Source organism: Cinclus cinclus, chromosome 3 (genome assembly GCF_963662255.1).
Source record: "Cinclus cinclus chromosome 3, bCinCin1.1, whole genome shotgun sequence".
Taxonomy (NCBI): domain Eukaryota; kingdom Metazoa; phylum Chordata; class Aves; order Passeriformes; family Cinclidae; genus Cinclus; species Cinclus cinclus.
In genome coordinates this window covers 99,854,851-99,871,492 of record NC_085048.1, presented here as the reverse complement: position 1 = coordinate 99,871,492, position 16,642 = coordinate 99,854,851, and the positions used below count along the sequence as shown (strand labels likewise).

The 16,642-nt window shown below is 44.4% G+C and overlaps 2 protein-coding genes across 5 annotated transcripts; both read left to right on the top strand.

The window, feature by feature from the left end:
* The first annotated feature begins 78 nt into the window (after positions 1-78).
* On the top strand, positions 79-1,549 carry SMIM26 (small integral membrane protein 26). Of its 3 annotated transcripts, none has more exons than XM_062489373.1 (2): positions 79-196; positions 1,068-1,549. In XM_062489373.1, exons 1-2 carry the CDS (start codon positions 79-81, stop codon positions 1,250-1,252), a joined length of 303 nt encoding a protein of 100 aa, XP_062345357.1. In that variant the 3' UTR covers positions 1,253-1,549. The 3 variants fall into 3 exon arrangements, 1 of the variants encoding a protein (XP_062345357.1); XR_009933040.1 differs by lacking the exon at positions 79-196 and adding an exon at positions 316-631 and having other exon boundaries at positions 1,068-1,202; XR_009933041.1 differs by lacking the exon at positions 79-196 and adding an exon at positions 316-643 and having other exon boundaries at positions 1,068-1,196.
* A 973-nt stretch (positions 1,550-2,522) lies between these two features.
* On the top strand, positions 2,523-14,963 carry DTD1 (D-aminoacyl-tRNA deacylase 1). 2 transcript variants are annotated; one of them, XM_062489371.1, is made up of 6 exons: positions 2,523-2,599; positions 4,459-4,549; positions 6,527-6,762; positions 10,258-10,355; positions 12,823-12,999; positions 14,351-14,963. In XM_062489371.1, exons 1-5 carry the CDS (start codon positions 2,557-2,559, stop codon positions 12,976-12,978), a joined length of 624 nt encoding a protein of 207 aa, XP_062345355.1. In that variant the 5' UTR covers positions 2,523-2,556; the 3' UTR covers positions 12,979-12,999; positions 14,351-14,963. The 2 variants fall into 2 exon arrangements, with proteins under 2 accessions (XP_062345355.1, XP_062345356.1); XM_062489372.1 differs by lacking the exon at positions 2,523-2,599 and adding an exon at positions 3,361-3,393.
* The last annotated feature ends 1,679 nt before the right edge of the window (positions 14,964-16,642 follow it).

The window sequence follows — 16,642 nt, the reverse complement described above, 5'->3', positions numbered from 1 at the left end:
CATGGGCGGGTCTTGGCGCCTTTTCCCCGCCTCCCCGCGCGTGCCCGGTTGTGGGCGGGGCGCTCCGCGCGGGCTGCCATGAAGCCGGCGCGCGCGGCCGTGTGGAACGCGAGGGCCGCGCTTCTGTACTCCCTGGGCGGCTGGACCACGCTGGGCGCCCTCATCTACCACAGCCAGCGGGACAAAGGCAGCACCGGTACCGGCAGCGGGGCCTGCGGTCACCTCCGGGCCCTGCGGAGGGAGGGACGCGACCGCGCTTTCGCTGAGGGAGGGCCCGGGTGGGCACGCGTCGTGTCCGGGGCGGGGTTTGCGTGAGTGAGGGAGAGCTCGGCCGCGGGCGCGCTCTGGGCTCTCCGGGCTGCCGGGGCCGGCGCCGGGATCCCCTCAGGCCCGGTCGCACCCCTTTCCCCGGCCGGGGGAGGTAACGCTGGGTGTTGTCCGCCCGCCCCGCGGGGCGCTTCGGGCTGCTCCGCTCGGGCCGGCTGAGTGACCCAAGTGTCCTCCTGGCCCGCCCCCGGCAGTCCCTCCTGAAGGAAGATAAATCCCGTGTTGGTGGGAGAAGCTCGTGCTTTATCTCTAAAGTCACAGGAATGGGGACTAGACTCTTCCCGACCTGTTGCTTTTATTTGTGGTAATTGCTGTGGTAATAGCTCAAATTTGCTCAATTTGCTGTGGTAATAGCTCAAAGCTGTGCAGGGGGAGGATTAGGTTGGACATAAGGGAGCATTTCTTGACTGAGAGGGTGGTCAGGTAGTGGAATTAATAGGTGTTTGCACTGGGCTGCTTGGGCTAGCTTTAATGTGGATAGCTTGGGAAGTCTGTTAATGCTACTGTGGTATTGATAATTGTCCAATACCAGTGCAGGTATCTGACCTTCCTCAGTAAATAACATTTTTCTGGCTACAGTTAACAGATCTTTGCTGTTTGGTCCTTAGAATGCAAAAAAAATGAAAAAGAATACAGAATGCCCATGTGACTGCCATGATAAAGGGATAAAGCATTTTTATTGCTGTGCTCTTTTTTGTCTCTTCCCCCCTCTGCCCCTTACCATCCTTTCTATTCTTTAGAGAATGAAAATGATTCTGATGCAAACCAAGGGACCCGCAAAGAAGTACACACTAAGGAGTATCCTTTTGGATTGACAGTGACAACAGAAATAACATACAAAGAGGTTCAGCCTCCTCTTACGCGACTGCTGAGGCGTGTGGTATCATTCTTTGTTCCTAATGACGGCCCTCCTTCCGAAAAATGAGCTGTTCAGAAGCTCGGAACATTGTGCTGGACCTCTGAGAACATCATCCCAGTGCCTGGCACCGGACCACTGCTGGGAAACTGTCCCTTGCATTGCTGAAACAGCAGCTCTGCCCAGCTGGTGTGAAGTTGCTTTCCCAACTGGTGTGCAGGATGTATCTGGATGATCCAAGATGTACCTGGGATGGCTCCTCAGCTGGCAGCTCTGAAATGGATACTTTGGGAATGATTAGTAAATGGGAAGTAATGTAATTTGATGTTTTGGGTATGAGAGTTCATAATGGTCCTTGAAATAAAAGCTCACAAGAGATGAGTTACAAGTGTGGAAATGTTTCTGTAGGCTAAAAGCTGACTGAATGTTCTGCTCCAGGCTCTTGCTGCTTTAGGGGTTTTCCTGATCCTTGCACACGTACTGTCCCTCAGCTCTGTGGCCAGAACTAATGTTCATTCTTTAGGGATTTCCCTAGTCTGTATGGACATCACTTTCCCTGTTTCTATTTGGGCTCTCTCTCCAGCCTTTTTAGGGCACGTCTTGCCCTGCCCCTCATGGGTCTCTAAGGTTTCCCATGTTGCTGTATGGAAAGCTGTCTCCATCTCCTCTGCCCTCACACACCACAGCTTCCAGTTTCTGAAGGGGGCCTTGCAGGGATGCTATAGGGGGAGGGGCTCTTTGTCAGGAACTGAGGTGATATGGCAAGGGGGAATTGATACAAGTAAAAAGAAATTTAGGTTGAGTATTAGGAAGAAATTCTTGACTGTGAGAGTCGTGAGGGACTGGAGCAGGTTGTCTGGGGAGAGTTTGGATACCCCAGCTGTAGAAGTGTTCAAGGCCAGTTTTTGGATAAGACCTTGAGTAACCTGGCCTAGTGCAAAGTGTCCCTGCCCTTCCAGTCTACACCTTTGATTCTTTGGGAGCTTTTACAGCCCAAGCCCCACTCAGCCCGTGCACCTACAGACCCACCATTCCACATGGACTCCTCACGTCCTTACAGCCAGCACCTCCTTTCCCAGTGACTAATTTTTATAGCCACCCTAATGTGTCCCTATAGCGGATGCCGCTCTGCTTACGTGCATATTCTCCTTTTTCGTAAACATCCGCCCAAATGCCTATAGGCAGTAAGAGGAAGCCCAAACATCTGGACACACCTGTCCCTCTCCTACAGAATTCCCTGCAGCGCCGGTGCCGGGGTTGCGGCGGTACCTCCCGTGCGCCAGGGGGCGCTGCACGCGGGGCGCGGCGGAGCGGCCGCCCCTGCCGGGTGCCGCCGCTGTCCCCGCTCGGCGCCGGCCGCGCTGCGCTGCGCCATGAAGGCGATCGTGCAGCGGGTGGCCCAGGCCAGCGTCACAGGTCAGTGTGTCCCGAGCGCCGAGCTGCGGGGACCGGGGGCGTCTATGTGTGTGTGTGTGTGTGTGTGTGTGTGTGCGCGGGCGTGTGCGGGCGCTCCCCTCCCCTTGTTCCCCCGCATGGGTTTGGCGTGGGTCGGCTCACTTGCGGCTCCCCCGTGGGCCCGGCCCCCGCGGGGTGCGTGTGGGGCGTTTGCGGGCTCTGTGTGCAGCCTTGCCTGGCAGGCGTGGGCTGGCAGTCACGCTGCCATCGCCTCCTGGAGCGCCTTTGTGTTGGCAGCACAGTCGCAGTCATCTTGCTTCGCTTGTGTTCACGGAATCACAGAGTATTCCGAGTTGGAAGGGACCCACAAGGATCATGGAGTCCAACTCTTAGCCCTGCGCAGGACATCCCCAAGAGTCGCAGCATGTGCCGGAGAGCATTGTCCAGACGCTTGTTGGGCTCTGGCAGCCTCGGTGCTGTGTCAGTGGGGCTGCCCTGGTCACGGCCGTGCATTGTTGTGCGTGTGGTGGCAGTGCCATTCCAGTGTCCCTCTCCCGTGGCTTGCATGCGCTGGCACTAGTCACAGTCGCAGTCGCCTCAGTGCATCTCAGGCAGTGCAGCCTGGGTCATCTTTTTGCACTGCTTCTGCGTGTCAGTGGTGCTGTCCCAGCTGCCACCAGGCATTGCCCGCCTGGGTGAAGCCCCGGTTCCGATAGGAGCGGTGTGTCCTGATGGAACGTCCCTGCTATTGCACTGCTTTGGACCTTCTGTGCTCTAGGGTGCTTCAGATCTCCAAGAAGTTTGCCCATAAGGCAGTGAGTGCTTGCTGTGGGAATCTTCGGTGTGCAGCAGGGTGGCCTTCAAGTTATCAAACAGCCTCTGTCTGTGTGTCAGCACTGGCAGAGCGTACCTGTGAGAACACAGCTTTTGCGCACAGCTGGGACTGTGGCCACAGCTGGTCACACCCTGTCAGCACTGGGCTTCTTACTGTCTTAGTACCACTTTTCTGGGGGGAATTTAAGCTATTGTTTCTGGCTGTTGAAGAGTTTGGGAGACGGTGCTGTACTTAGCAGAATAAATTTCTGGACTGAAGGACTCACCCTGGTCCAGCCACTAGTGCACAGATACTTTCAGCTTTCACTGGAGGCCTCATCTCCCTTCATTTTGTGGGATGTTTGGAGCTTTTTGTCCCAGTCATGAGCCTGGAGGCAGTTTTAACAGCTGGGTAACTGGTGCTTATCTCAGTTTTAAGATCGCATTTATTCTTACTACAGTGATCTCAGGGTCAACCACATTAAGATAACTTAATTAAATTAAGATAATTTAAGAATTTGCTTTGGAAAACACAACAGATCTATGATAGTTTGCAGTTTATTGTAAATGTCATTAAAGGGGTTGTTTTCCCAGTTAGGAGGGTAGAATTTGCAGGTTACTGAAAGTCGTGTTTCAAAAAGTCTATGAGTATTCTTATCAGATTCTTATCATTAAAAGCAATGCAAAGTATGAAGGGATTGGTAGAATAGAGAAATTGAGTGCACTTAGTGGCATCAACCAGGTGGATAATTTTTCAAGGTTTGGGGACAGTTTTACCACCTTTCTGTTTAGGACAACTGATCCAATTGTAGTATAAAAATCTTTATACAGTGTTTTTAAATGCTGGAGTAAGTAACCCAATCTCATAAAGAAGTGGTAGCATTGGAAAGCTTTTGAAAGAATGCTTCTGTGTGATCTTTCAAATCTACAAACTTAAGACAGAAGAAACAGGGTTTGGAATGCTGTTTTCTTTAGTGGTTGGACAGCTGAAACCAGTCCTAACTTGTGCCATAAAACATGACAGTACATTTAGCCTTATTTTTCTTATCCATCTTTCCTTTCTCCAGTGGGTGGTGAACAAATTAGTTCCATAGGACGAGGCCTCTGTGTGCTGCTGGGCATTTCTTTGGAAGATACACAAAGAGAGCTGGAGCACATGTAAGTCACTCCCTTCCTTTTGCCTTGTACTCTTCCATTTGTGCATTGCTGATACCTGTGCAGTAGCCAAACAGATCAACTCTTCCTATTGGGAAATTCAGGTTTGCCTGTTAGTTCCTCTTCAGATTTTACCTTAAATATAGGTTTCTTAGAGTTTTCTCTTCGTGTTCCATTGAGAAAAATCTGTTCCCATTTTCTGCTGTGTGTGTTTTATCAGGAGCCGACTCTTTTAGGTGTCTGTCTTTTTTGAGTCAAAAAGAAATCCATCCTTCAAGGATGGGATTTATGAAAATCCTCAGACTTTCCTTTTAGCTTGCACATGAATTTTTTTCTTCCTAAAGGTTGGGTAGTCTTGTCAGTTGCTTGTCTGCAAAAAGGAATCAGTTTTGGCAGCCTGAGGGACTGGCTCTGGCCATCTGTTCCATGGCCACAGAACAGCAGGATTCAGGCAGCAAACACATGCAAGAGAGAGAGCTCTCCAGGACTTCTTCTGTCTCTTTTGCACTGGTTATTGTTCTAGGGCTGACCTCAGTCCTTGCAAAGGCAAAAAAGAATCAGGTAATGGAGCTAACTGATGTTAAGAAGAAGGGATTTTTATTTTCACATGCTCCACTGGTTTGCCTCACTGTTTGCCTCCCTGTGTGTAACATATGCTCTGCCATCACTTCCCACCCCTACCTTGGTGGATGTGGAAGATGCTTCTGAATTTTGCAGGCAGGAGATCTGTAGCTACTGTCCTCTCAGCACCAGGTTTTTGGGATGGCTGACACAGGAAGGGAAGGAAGCAAGCATTGGGCAAAAGGAGTGAGAGAAAGCAGCTTAACCTGGCTTTTTAGGTCCTATTAAAGGAAACTTTAGTAATCCTGTAAATGAAACAACAAACATCTCTGTGAAGAAAACAGAGCATGATGATGATGATTTAAACCTTCTGCTGGGGCCTTCCAGTGGATGCATTCAACAATCCACTTCATTCAGGAATTAATTCTGTTTGCTGTCAACACACAGAAATTGGCAAGGATGTTCTTGTAACTGTACCTTAGTGATGGCAAAGCCCTTAAGCTAGACCATAACAAGGTCTCAGCCTTTTCTTACACTGACTGCCTCACCTCTGGTGCAGTGCAAAATGCCTGGCTGATGACTGCAGTTGAAACCCTTTGCATTTGATAGGCTCCCTTGAAGCTGCAGGTATGGAGAAGCCAGAAGAAGAAACCAAAGACAGGAGAGTGGCTTGGATGCAGTCCTGTAATCAGTCAAAGTCCTGACATGGACTGGATTGCAGCTGCCTGCTACTTTTCAGGATCCACTTGTGAAGGTCCCCTTGTTGTCATGAGCCAGTCAGTTCTGCCCTATCTCTAGAAAATTGGCCCAAAATTCAAACCATTTTGCTGCCAGCTACAGTTCTACCCTGTTCCTTGGATTCCTCCTCTCATCCTGATGAAAAAGTGTTGTCATCTGGCTTGTGGGGCCTGGTTTGGGAATAGTGCTAGGAAATGACAAAGCAGGAAGAGTATATGTGAATCATGATTGGAAACAAAACACTGCAGTTTTCAATACTGTTTAGGATGATCTCATTTTGTACTGAGTGTGATTTCTCGGTACAGTGGGAGGATTAAAATACCCAAAGCTGTTCACACGTTAAATAATATTGTGACACATAAAAGCAGATAGTAAAGAGTGAGCTTTCTTACTTCCTGTGCCCTCTTTATGTTGGTGTGTAACATGCAGTTATTTTGTCCTGGTACCTCACTCTAAAATGGTGGTGTGGATTAATGACCAGTCACCATTGTGTAGCTGTATAAGGGCTCTCTTGGTTAAGACTCTGCCTAATGTGCTGAGATTCCCATGGCTGGGAATGAAGGTACAGATGAATATATTGTTATGTGGAGGCAGTCTGAATACCCATCTGTTATCTCATTCTGTATGGTATCTGTTGATCCTACCTGGGACAATTTAGGAATGATCTTCTCCTCCTCCTAGGGTTCGAAAGATCTTGAACTTGCGAGTCTTTGAAGATGAAAGTGGGAAGCACTGGTCCAAAAGTGTGATGGATAAACAGTATGAAGTGTTGTGTGTGAGCCAATTTACTCTCCAGTGCATCCTGAAGGGAAACAAGCCTGACTATCACATGGCAATGCCCACGGAGCAGGCAGAGTCTTTTTATAACAACTTCCTAGAGCAGCTAAGAAAAGCCTACAAACCAGAGCTTATTAAAGGTAAGGACAGAAGGTTGGTAAGGTCCTTGCTGTGACCAGTGGACATTTTTTGTGTGCGTTCCTTCCTGATTGTTGCTTTCTTTATTCTGTATTTTTCTGTAGCTGAAGAGATGTTAACAATATTTTCACTAGAACCTGTCAGTGTGATCACTCCAGTCTTCCTCTAGCCAAGCCATTTCCTGGCCCTTTTCTGGATGACATGTAGATATTCTAGTATTCCTTTTGGCTGCACAACATGAGCAGACCAGAGAGGCTACAGCCATGAGAACAAGCTCTGAGGTCAGGCTCCCTCAGAGGCTGGATGTTTTGTGCTATATAGATAGATAAACCCAAGAAGAGCATTTTTCTGAGAAGTGTGTTGAGTAAGGTGATGGGCAGCACCGTTCCATCTGTCACTTCTACATCCCGTTAAATGGAATTGTTACAGTGGGAGGTGTAATGTGCTACTTGAGAACAGCTTCTGATTTAGACTCTCTTTCCTCAACTCTGTGTCATGTGTGGAACAGTTTTCTCTTTACCAGAAAATGCCTGGCTTCCCTGTGCATTTGTGCTCTGTCCACTCAGTCTTTTCTGTTTGGTTTTCTTAGTGCTTTCTTTCCATTTTCATATTCAGATTGACATTTTGCTACATTTGACAGAAGGCAAGTTTCTAGAAAGGACTGTTTTTAAAATTGTATCTTTTAATAGATAATGGTTTACCTTGCTTTCCTTATGAGTAAAAAAGTAAAAAAAGACATAAAACTAATACCTGGGGAAAGATTTTGAGGCTAATTTTCATATTGACTCTAGGTTGGAGTAATTATTCCAGTGCTTTCCAAGGAGGCACAGTGAAATGTACACATGTGTCCATGTGTCCAAAAATGCCCATTTTTCAAGCTTTTCTAGCTTGATATGTTCTTCCAACATTTGTTCCTGATAAGGAATGCATTTTTGGTACCCCTTAAATTGGTTTATATTCTGACTGCAGCTTTTTGAATTCCTTCTCTCAGTGAATAGCAGTTGTGTACCTGAAATGAATGTTAAGTACTCTTATTTTGGCACTTTTTTGCCAGTGCTTTCTGCAAAATGAGCTTCCACTTCTGCTTTTTCTGTGCTAAAAGCGCAGATTTGGAAACCCAAGAGTGCTGTTGTGTCAGATAACATTTAAAACTGCTGGCAGTACTGGAACTACCTGTCAGTTTATGATTTTGCTTTCTTATTAAGCTGTGCCAGTTATGGTGTATTGCACCCAAGTCTGTTAAGATTCTCTTAGGTCAAAGTTTCTGCTGTGCTGATTGCTTTGTCAGTGGTTTTTTTTGCTTCTTTGCTGTCTGGAAAATCTGTACTCACATTGCCCCTACAAACACACAGGTACACACACAACAGTTGTAGTTATTGAGAGATTAGAGTTTGATTCTCTGGGTTGCTGTAGGTGCCCTTCACTTTGGATCCTACAAATTGCTTAATGCATTTTAGAGGAGTGATTTAATCACTGAAAGTGGAATTTGTGTAGCTGAGGCAAAGACAGATCAGTAGAGGTCTTGTCCTGTCGCCTAAGAGCCTTGCACTTTCTGGTTCCTGTTTGTGTTCAGTAGAGAATTTGGCTGTTGGAAGTTGTAGGTGCTGGGCAAGCAGCTCCTGTCTGCTCTTTGGTCTGCCTGGAGCTTGCTGGCCAGGAGCTCAAGAGTGGGAAGTGTTCCCCAAAGAAGGGCACAAACCATTCTTTCACAGCAAGAGCAGTGGGACACTTGACAAACAAAATCTTGGAGAATGTTCAGAGCCATGGTTCCTAGTTTAGCACAGTTTAACACATGGGCATCCACATCTAGGAAATAAAAGGCTGCATCAGAAGTCCTTGCTTGTTGTGCTTTGTGCTTTCTTGTGTTCTTAGACATCTCACTCCCCTCTAAAGAGCACAGCTGGTGACTTCAGGCCTGAGCACTCTTGTGCAAGCTAATACCAGACATACCAAGGCTCCTCCTTATGTTTCAGGGCCTTTGCTCTCTGTCTTGAGTATGGATTTAGTCTTCTGAGGTAGTAAAGATCAAGATGGTAAGGAGTGTGAAATGTCTTATTCCCTTAGTAATAATATCTAAGTAGATACGAGAGGATTGTTCCACAAGGAAGAGTTTAACTCGGATTAAAGTTTGGTACAAGTTGAAAGCACACTTATTCTCCCTGATGAATGCCCTTCATGAGCGTTGTCACTTCAAAATAAGTGCTCTTATCTGGAGCAACAGTATTCACATAAGTTTAATTAAGAATAACTTTCCAAGTAGACAAGCCTAGAAGTATAAAACCAATGTGAAATTTCTAGGTCATAAGGCCTGAAATATGTACAAAAGTATTCTGGAAGTAAGTGATAACTCTTTTTCAAGTCCTTATGGTTCAGATGTGGCTTCTCTGACTAGTGTCAGGTGAAGGTCTTTCATCAGAGGAAGGCATGCATGCTGGGTTTTTAGAGGCAAGTAGTTTGGAGAGGTGGGTGTCCAGCAGAATGAACTTGTCACTTTAGTAATACTTCTAGGATCCCATTTTATTGCAGAAGTTGTTGCAAGATGAATTGATCCATCCAGAAGTCTTAAAGTCGGGAAAGATGAAGAGTAGTAACTAGAAATTTAAATGTGTGAGGAGACTGGGAGGGAGCTGTTATAGAAGGATGTTCCTGGACAGTAGTTCTGATGCCAAAGCAAGACAGAAAGTGCTTATGACATGGGAGTACTTTGAGTGTTCTGGTAAAGGTGGGGGTTTATTTGACCACTTTATCAGCCTCTGGAAAAAAGGGCTTGTGGAGTTTACTTGTTTTTAGATCCATACGTATGAATGGGAAATGGAAAAGACCAACCCTTTTTTTTTTGTAAGTGAAGTACAGCAGAGGGATGTAATGAGTGTAGAGAGCAATTTGAAAAGTTGTGCTCCCACTAATAAAGTTTAAGATAATACTCTTTGTTTATTAGTTTTGACTGGGGTTTGTGGTCACAGGATGTAGGTTACATCTAATTCTCAAAGACCAGCCTGAGTTACAAGCAGCAATGTAGAAATGGCTGTAGCAGACTGGGACTGAGCTGCACTCCAGTGTCCCCTGCTCTGTAATACTCAATTGTCAAATGCTTCAGAGTAGGCTCCAGGTCTTCTTACCTTTTGCCTAAATATAAAGTTTCTTCAAAACATCTACTGGATCCCTAGGCTGATCTGTTATGTCCTTTAAAATGTCATCTGCTGCCAGTGAGAGCTATCCTGCCTATGCTGAGCTGTGGACACTGTGATTACCTGTAGACTTGGTTTGTCTTGTGCATGTTTCTCTGCTTAGCTGTGTATTTTATCCTCTTTGAGTGTCAAGCTACAAAATACTTGGGTGCACATACACTGATTTTTTCTTAGTATCTTTCTGTAGTTCAGTAGTTGCCTGCCCTTTTATGTATTTTTTATTTCTTTTTGGTATCAGAGTTGGTAAAAATTTTGGTGTGTGTTATCCTCCCAAGGGCCCTGAGCACTTGTTGTCTCTTCCCTTTTCAGATGGCAAGTTTGGTGCCTACATGCAGGTCCACATCCAGAATGATGGTCCTGTAACAATAGAACTGGAGTCCCCAGCAGCCACTGTTGATCCTAAACAAGTAAGTGACCCCTAAGGTCTGTCTGGAAAGGATGATGTGTATCCTCTGCAAATTTGTAACATTCCTGTTGTGAAGCAGTACAGCTTCCATTAGGTACAAGGACCTTGTCCTTCCTGTGCAGCCTTTGAACAGTCAAATAATTTGCATTGTTTTCTCAGTTCCCTGGCCTGTTGATGGCTGCCTGCTGTCCTGGGAAAGGTTGTGTGTGTGTAATGCAAAACAACTTTTCACATTTTATTCCTCCTCCTCATTAAAGCTGTTGTTTAATCATGACTCATTAGCAATATTTTTAATAAGTCTGGAGCACCCCCCTGCCTTTAGTGAGGTTTCTTGCCATGTGGGAGCTTTTCCATGTGGATGACTGGATAGAAGTGGAGAGGTGCCAAGAAACAAGAAATAAGGAATAGTGGAAACAATTAGGAAAGTTTAGGAGAAACAAAGAATAGTGGAATTTGGAAATTCAATCCCAGATTTAAGTCTGGAGTGGATAGGAGAGTGAGTTACCTCTGCTGAGGAACAACACAAGCTGTGCTGAAAAGCAAATGCAGTGATGAGGCTTCCTCATGTGCTAAACACAGCAGTGGCCAGCTTTTCTAGGTTGAAAGAAAAGGGGAAGGGATTGTTGTGCTTCAGCAAGGCTACATCAGCCTTATTTGTATAATGCTTCACTTAGCCTTGGTGAAATTGTTACTGCAGTTTATAAAAAGGGCATGAGGGAAGAACCAGGAGACTACAAGCCTGAAAATCTAACCTCAGTGCCTGGAAAAATTGTAAAGAAGATAATTTTGGGTGCTGCTGAAAGGCACAGGGATTCAAAAGGGAAAGTCCTCTCTAACTGATTTAATACTCTTTTCCAATAAGGTCACCTGCCAAGTGGAGGAGGGGAAAGTGGTGGATTTGTTTTTTCTAGATTATGTAAAGCTTTTGATACTGTCCCTCACATCATCCTTTTCAACAAGTCATCCAACTATGAAATGAGCAGATACAAGTGTCCTATGTTGCCTTAAATAGCTTGGTTTGAAGTTGGTTTTGTTTTTACTTTCAAATTCTGTTCTGGATTCTTGTGTCATGCTTTAGCCCCTGAAAAATCTACTTCTGTTTCTAGTGTTTCTTTCTGTACCCTCACAGTTTAAGCCAAAGAAGTTCTCAGGCCAAACCATGCATAATTAGCAGCAGCAGCAGCAGCAGCTCTGTTTTTGGAGTGAGAACTGCTCCCCTGCGTGCTCCCAAGAAATTACCAAGGTGTGCAGGATTCTGCAAGGTTTCGTTTCTTTCTTGGGGAATATTGGCTTGTTTAAGGGTTTTGCCTTCACACTTCAAGGCTGCCTGCTTTACCCTTCTGACAATACCTTCCTGGTGGCCACAGCATGGGCTGAAGACAGGGAAGGATACTGTTTTTTAAACTTTGTCTGGCAGTGTAAGGCCTGAAACTCCCTTGACGACCCTCTTAAAAGGGCTTAGGATTTTTTCATGTTCCCTGAGTTAGACACAAGGGAGAAATTCCAACAGGATATATTATCAAGAGGCCAAAACAACAAAAACTTCACTGGAAACCTTCAGAAAATCAGACAACTTTGGCAAAAATTTAGAGCAACATCCAATTAACACAAAACATTTCACAAAACATTGACTTAACCCGTTCAAATTTGCAAACTACAAACCCGTCCAAAACTTGGAGGAGAGGGAATTAGAAGAAGAAAGAGACAGAAAAGATACAGAAAAGAACGAATATATCTCCCACTCCTGTCTCAGCAATGTTCAGCTGCTAGACATTCCAAGAGGAGGTGGGGTCAAGACATCCATCATGCAAAGTGTGATGAGGAAGAGCCAATTTAAATTGTTGTTTTCTTTCCTATTCCCTGCCCATTGCATTTTTTTTTTTGCTGTCAAAAATCTGTTTGTAGCATGGGAACTAAGGCTTAGGGATGGAGTAGTTTTTGTATTTTGTGCTTTCAACTTTAGCAAGAAGAGATAACTGAACCATCCTGCAGTGTTTAATGTGATGTTAGTGGGAAGAGATTAGACAAATACTTGCACATGAATAGCTCTTTTATGTCATTGGATGTGACAGTGAAAGAGCTCATTTTGTCTGAGCAATTGTCTGTGTTTGTAATTGGTAATCCGAACTTCATAAGTCATTTGCAATGTAATTAGTAAAAATACATTTGGATTAGTCAATCTGAATGTATTTTTTTTATTCCTTGTGCTAGATGAATATAAATAAATCACTTTTCTTTTATACTTGGGGTGATCATGTTATCTTACGGTGATAATTCACTGTCTTCTAAATTTTTGAAAATATCAGCCTTCATCTTTTTTTTTTCTTTTTTTTTTTGTTGATACATGTATTGGTGTTGTGAATCTAAGTTGCAAGTTTTATACAAACACTCAAATTCACAATTTTATAGCAATATACTTCTGAAATTGTTTTATTACATGATGTATTTTTTCCTTACTTTGTGAATAGCTGACAAAACTTGAAAAACAGCAACAAAGAAAAGAGAAGACCAGAACCAAGGTGCCCTCTGAGTCAAGCAGAGAAAGAAACGCCCCCCGAAACAAGGATGATCCCAGTGCCAGCAGTGGAGCAGAAGGAGATGTGTCCTCGGAAAGAGAGCCTTAGCTCATCCAAGGCAGCCCTCAGGTTTGGCTTCTCCCCTCCTCTGTAATGCTTGGCCCCCTGCCTGTTTTACTGAAGCAGCACATGCAGAGACTGGCATTAGAAGTGCTAGAAGGTGAAATTTTATAATCTTGCTGGTTTTATAAATTTTACAACCTCTGCTCCCATCTGCAGTTGCCCACCAGAATGGGGTGGGTGAAAACCTCTTCCCAGCTATGTGCTTGGTTGGAGTTGTGGGTCTGGCCTAGTCGTGACTGTTTCCATGTTGACTCAAGAAATCTGAAGGTTTGATCTGGTAATAAATCAGTAACTTAACTCAGAATGCTGCCATGTGTTCTTTAGATACACAGAGATACGGGGTTGTATTTCTGTCTGTCCTCACCTAGCAGGGACCTCACTCTGGAACAGCCCAAATACAGCACAGTCCCCAGCAATGGAGCTGAAAAACAGCTCAGAAGCTGGAGACAGGGCAGAACTGCAGCTTCGTTTCATGGTTCTTACCTTCCCCTCCTCAGTTTGTTTTTCCCAGGATGCGTTTGTCACAGGCTGTTTCATAGACCTTCACTATCTAATAAGGACATTAGGGCAGGCATTGAGAGCCAAGCTTGCCTCAGCAGTAGGATAACTTCTCTCTCTTCAGGCACTTGACCTGCAGGACGTGCCTAGACATCAGTGAATTAGACCTGAGTCCTTTGTCATGGATTATCTGCCTATGTAGATATGTGTTTATCATACTCTTCCACTCAGCTTTAAGCCTTCAGGCCACAGCTTTCATTACCTTCCCTCCCTCTACCTGCCCCCGAAAAGCCACAATGCTGATTTTGACTTTTCAAAGCTCTCAAGAAAGTCTTATTATCCTCATCTGCACACTGAAGCCCTGAGCTGGCTGTGCAGTTTAGTTATTAACAGCTTTGCAAAATTAAGGTTTAACCTTTCTCTCATTTTCCAGTCCCTAGAGTTTAGTCTGGCCGTGATTTATATAATTCAGCATAATTCATTGCTCACAAAGTTCCTTACTTTTTTTTTCTTTTTTAAATCCATGAATTTCCCAGGTGGTCAGACACTGGATAATGATTTCAGTTCTATACAAGGTTTCCTACTGACTTCCTCTGGGTTGTGTTGAAATCAAAATATTTTAGAGGGTTTGCAGGCCTTCTGGAGTGCTTTGATCCATCCAGTCTTTCCAATAACATGGATTTCCAAGGAGATGAACATTTCTAAAGTGTGGTATAGAGTTAACCTAACATTAGTTGTCATTGTGTTAACATTGTCACATCCTGTGACAGTAAGATTCTTTTCTCTACGGGATTTGAAGGAATCCTGCTGTATTTCTGCTCTACATACAGTAATGTTCCTGTTTGTTTGCCTTCCACAGTTTCTTACACAAAAGCTACACTGAATTATTGAAGAAAGACCCAACATTCACCTCAGCAACACTCCTCAACGACTTGAGAAAAGGATGGAAAATGGGAAAGCAGAGCTGAGACATTAGAAACCTGTCATTCTGTATTGAGCCAACCAAAGCAATGCTATCAGATTCAGTTGTAAATGTGTAGTGTCAGTAGTGAAAAGGACTTGTGACATTTCTGTGTATGCGTTCTCACGCGACTGCTGAGTAAAGGGTGACTGTAGGCAGATTGTAGCAGAACATTTCACTCTCAGTACATAAGCTCCATTTAAAGAATAAATCAGGGTTTTTCCTTAAACTTACACTTGAATTCTGAAAATTCTCTGAGCAGGCTTGTGTATTGATTCTCACTCTGTGGTGTCATGTGCTACCTGTTTCAATTGCAGTGTGCAGATCTGTGCATATTTTGGTAAATTGTTAGCTGCTGCCTAACATCAGGTTAGGCAGTCCAGTCTCTCTGCATGGACTAAGTTATTACAAGGGAAGATCAGCCTCTAGTTGTTTATCATGTGGAACACATCTGTCTTGTAAACTTTTTTAAAAACGGAAAAGACTTTATTAAACAAATGATGCCAGCTGATTGCCTGTTGGTTTTTGTGGATTGCATTCCCTGAGTCACTCCTGGGTGAAACAAAGTTGGGGGTGGGGACACAGAACTAAAGTTGTAGGCCAAGAAACACTTATTGCTTCAACTCATCCGCTTTTCCTGTGGAAAGTTGGAAGTCAGGCTGCTGACCTGAAATCTTTGCTGTTTCTAAGACACTAAGTCATTTATTTTGTAGTGGCTATCAAAATGCCACACAGCTGCTCCACCTACTGCATCCAGGGCTGCTGACACTTCTGTTAGATCCGTGGGAGGCAGAAGAGAATTTGGAAACTGCCAGCCAACAACAAGAGCTGAGAAGAAGCTGCAAAACTTCCAAGGAAGCTTTGGGGGAAAATGAAAGACTGCAGGTTGATGGCATCTTTTATATTTGCTATTCCCCAGGTCTGCCTTGCCCTTCTGCCAGTCTGCTCTGGGCACCTTCTCTGACTGCCATCAGAGCCAGAATGCACACTTTCTCCCTGATTGTAGGGATAAGTCACTGGTGAGAGTTTTGAATCCAAATGCACATCACAGTTACAATGCTGCACATTGTGTAACCACTGTGGTCTTTATTACTTTTTTTTAACTTGCAGGTTGCTTGTATTGTAAAGTACCGGTCAAACCAAGATAGTAGAGTTAGAACTGCACCCTGTCATGTGTTTTTAAAAACCATGAGGCTTAAGTAAAAATTTGGCAAGCTACACATCTGGCATTTGAACAGGAATGGCAGGTGGGCAGGATAGGTGGAAGTGTTACACTTAGTCTTGCCTTTAAGAATGACATAATTTTCCATCTAACCATTATATGCAATATAAGAAAAAGCTGTATGTTTGGGACAAATGCTTCCTATTGTCCTGTGCCCCGAGTATTTTTAAGTGTCACAGTTAGTTTTGAAAAAACCACCAACCAGCCAAGCCCACTTAATTTGAAAGTACTGTTTACTTTAAAAAAGTTATTGCCTTAGTCTAGCAGCAAATCTTGGGCAAGGCCACTTTTCCAAGTGCAGTTACATGCCTTTGAAATAAGGTATTTATCTCATGGATTTTTCTGCTCATAGAGAGCGGCAAGCAAAAACTGGGAGACATGAATTCCTGTCTCTTGTTCCTCTGCTTGAAATTTCTTAGTAAAAAATGTTTTCTCAACAGAAGACACCTCTAATGAAAATATGCTGCTAATTGTCCTGGACTGCTAAAAACCAGAAAATACAATTATTATAACAGTAAAAACTTTTTCAGGTGTTTTTCCAATATCTCAACTCAGATACTGGCTCTAGGGGCTATGGGAGTTTGAAAAATAGGATTTTAAGAATGGAACAGTCAGAATAAGTGATGTTTCTACAAAGCTGTTTGGAAAAATGATCAGTATTCTGGGGCGTAAATACAGTAATCAAAGTCAAAATAACATGAGTACTGATGCAAGTACCCAGTAGTTAAGCTCATAGTTTATAAGTTAGTGTGGACAGTTAATTGAAAATGTTCTCGTTTACAGAGATGCTTATTCATGGAGCACCCCCACTCTGACTAGTGGAGTTTCATCCTTTCAGTACCTGCCCAGCAAAGGGCAGAGAGAGCTTCCCAAGCAGGTTTTCAGCTGGTGTGAAGTGTCTGCTCTTCTCTGGCAGCCAGTCCACCCTGAGCAGTCTCAATGTTCTCAGAAATGCCCGTTTTTGGTTA

Bases quoted from the DNA above. Each gene is read 5' to 3' on its own strand.
- SMIM26 (XM_062489373.1), top strand. From the start codon at position 79: ATGAAGCCGGCGCGCGCGGCCGTGTGGAACGCGAGGGCCGCGCTTCTG. The intron at 197-1,067 runs GTACCGGCAGCG...TCTATTCTTTAG, and splicing joins GCGGGACAAAGGCAGCACCG to AGAATGAAAATGATTCTGAT.
- DTD1 (XM_062489371.1), top strand. From the start codon at position 2,557: ATGAAGGCGATCGTGCAGCGGGTGGCCCAGGCCAGCGTCACAG. The intron at 2,600-4,458 runs GTCAGTGTGTCC...TCCTTTCTCCAG, and splicing joins GGCCCAGGCCAGCGTCACAG to TGGGTGGTGAACAAATTAGT. The intron at 4,550-6,526 runs GTAAGTCACTCC...TCCTCCTCCTAG, and splicing joins CAAAGAGAGCTGGAGCACAT to GGTTCGAAAGATCTTGAACT.